The 1,685-nt window shown below is 42.4% G+C and overlaps 1 protein-coding gene across 2 annotated transcripts in view; it reads left to right on the top strand.

Annotated features, from left to right (window-relative positions):
• Positions 1-1,685, top strand: part of ARHGAP19 (Rho GTPase activating protein 19) — a 159,475-nt gene that overhangs the window by 41,520 nt on the left and 116,270 nt on the right. For both annotated transcript variants that reach the window (XM_012000320.1, XM_012000330.1), the window contains exon 5: positions 294-520. In XM_012000320.1, the coding sequence (XP_011855710.1) occupies positions 294-520 (227 nt within the window). The remainder of the gene's footprint in view (positions 1-293; positions 521-1,685) is intronic.

Genomic DNA, 1,685 nt, shown 5'->3' with positions numbered 1-1,685 from the left:
GTGTTAGCCAGGATGGTCTCGATCTCCTGACCTCGTGATCCGCCCGTCTCGGCCTCCCAAAGTGCTGGGATTACAGGCTTGAGCCACCGCGCCCGGCTTTTTGGTCTTTTTATTATTGAATTGCATTGACATTATTTTGTTGTTATGTTTTGCTGTAATCTTTGAATAGTGTTTCTGCCTGAATCTTTTTTCCTCCTTTCTTTGATGGAGTTGAGGGGAGGAAAATGGTGAAAGCACTGATTTTTCTTGCTGATATTTTCTCCTCGCTTTGCAAATTCTCTTTTGTCCTCAAGATCTGATGCAGTTTGATGATAAAGGAAACAAGACCAATATACCAGACAAGGACCGGCAAATTGAGGCTCTCCAGTTGCTCTTCCTCATTCTCCCTCCTCCTAATCGTAATTTGCTGAAGTTATTGCTTGATCTCCTATACCAGACAGCAAAGAAACAAGACAAGAACAAGATGTCAGCCTATAACCTTGCCCTTATGTTTGCACCCCATGTCCTGTGGCCAAAAAATGTGAGTGTTGACGGGAAGAGTAAAGATTGCTTGGTTTTCTTGGGCTGGGCCTCATTCTGTAGCTATACGTCGGTGAGATTATCAGGGGTCCAAAGTCTAGCCTTCAGCTTTATGAGGTTGGGAACTTACTTTATTAGTTCATTGAAGAGTCATCAGACCTGAGAGGGCCAATTCCTGCTAACTTCACTTATAAATCAATCTCTGATAAACCTACATGGCATTGTATTAGTAGAAACTCTTAGTGGGAAATTGTAGCTACTGAATAAACTAGAATACTCATTTTGGCTGTTTAGTGTGGAGTCCTTAACAGGAAAGCCTTCTTGGGAAATTAAATTAGTTTCTAAAGATCGAATGTTATAAAATTAGAATAGAGCTGTATGATCTTATGGGGTAATGTCACCAAGCTTATGGATTTATAGATGAGATGAAACTTAGAGCAATCCTGCCTTGTCCTAACTTTTCTATTTCCTGTATATATAGTCTTCTTGGATAAAGCTGAACTTGCTTCTTATTATGGAGACCATGGTCTTCTCAGTGACTTACATGAGAAATAAACTCATTCTCTCTCTCTTTTTTTTTAAATGCCTGAGAGATAAAAGCACAGAGAAATAAATTCTCTGAAGTCTTTTTTTCTATTTTTTTGAGATAGGGTCTTATTCTGTCGCCCACACTGGAGGGGAGTAACGCAATCATTGCTCACTGCAGCCTCATCTAAAGTCTTTTAAACAACTTGCTGACCTGGAGGTACATAGCTTATACTCCTGCCCACTTATAATATGGTTTCACTACGTGATGGAGTTGTGAGCCAGGATAGGTGGGTTGGAAGCCAAACACCAGCGATGTTACCTATGTCTTTAACCTTTTTTTTTTTGAGACAGAGTCTTGCTCTGTTTCCCAGGCTGGAGTGCAGTGGTGCAACCTCAGTTTGTTGCAGTCTCTGCCTCCCATGTTCAAGCGATTCTCCTGCCTCAGCCTCCCGAGTAGCTGGGACTACAGGCGTGCACCACCATGCCTGGTTAATATTTGTATTTTTCTGTTTTTGGTAGAGATGGGGTTTTGCCATGTTGGCCAGGCTGGTCTTGAACTACTGACCCCAGGTGATCCACCCACCACTGCCTCTTGAAGTTCTGGGATTACAGGCGTGAGCCACCGTGCCTGGCCTTTT

Source organism: Mandrillus leucophaeus, unplaced genomic scaffold, assembly GCF_000951045.1.
Source record: "Mandrillus leucophaeus isolate KB7577 unplaced genomic scaffold, Mleu.le_1.0 Scaffold117, whole genome shotgun sequence".
NCBI lineage: Eukaryota > Metazoa > Chordata > Mammalia > Primates > Cercopithecidae > Mandrillus > Mandrillus leucophaeus.
This window is presented reverse-complemented; position numbering and strand designations above follow the sequence as displayed.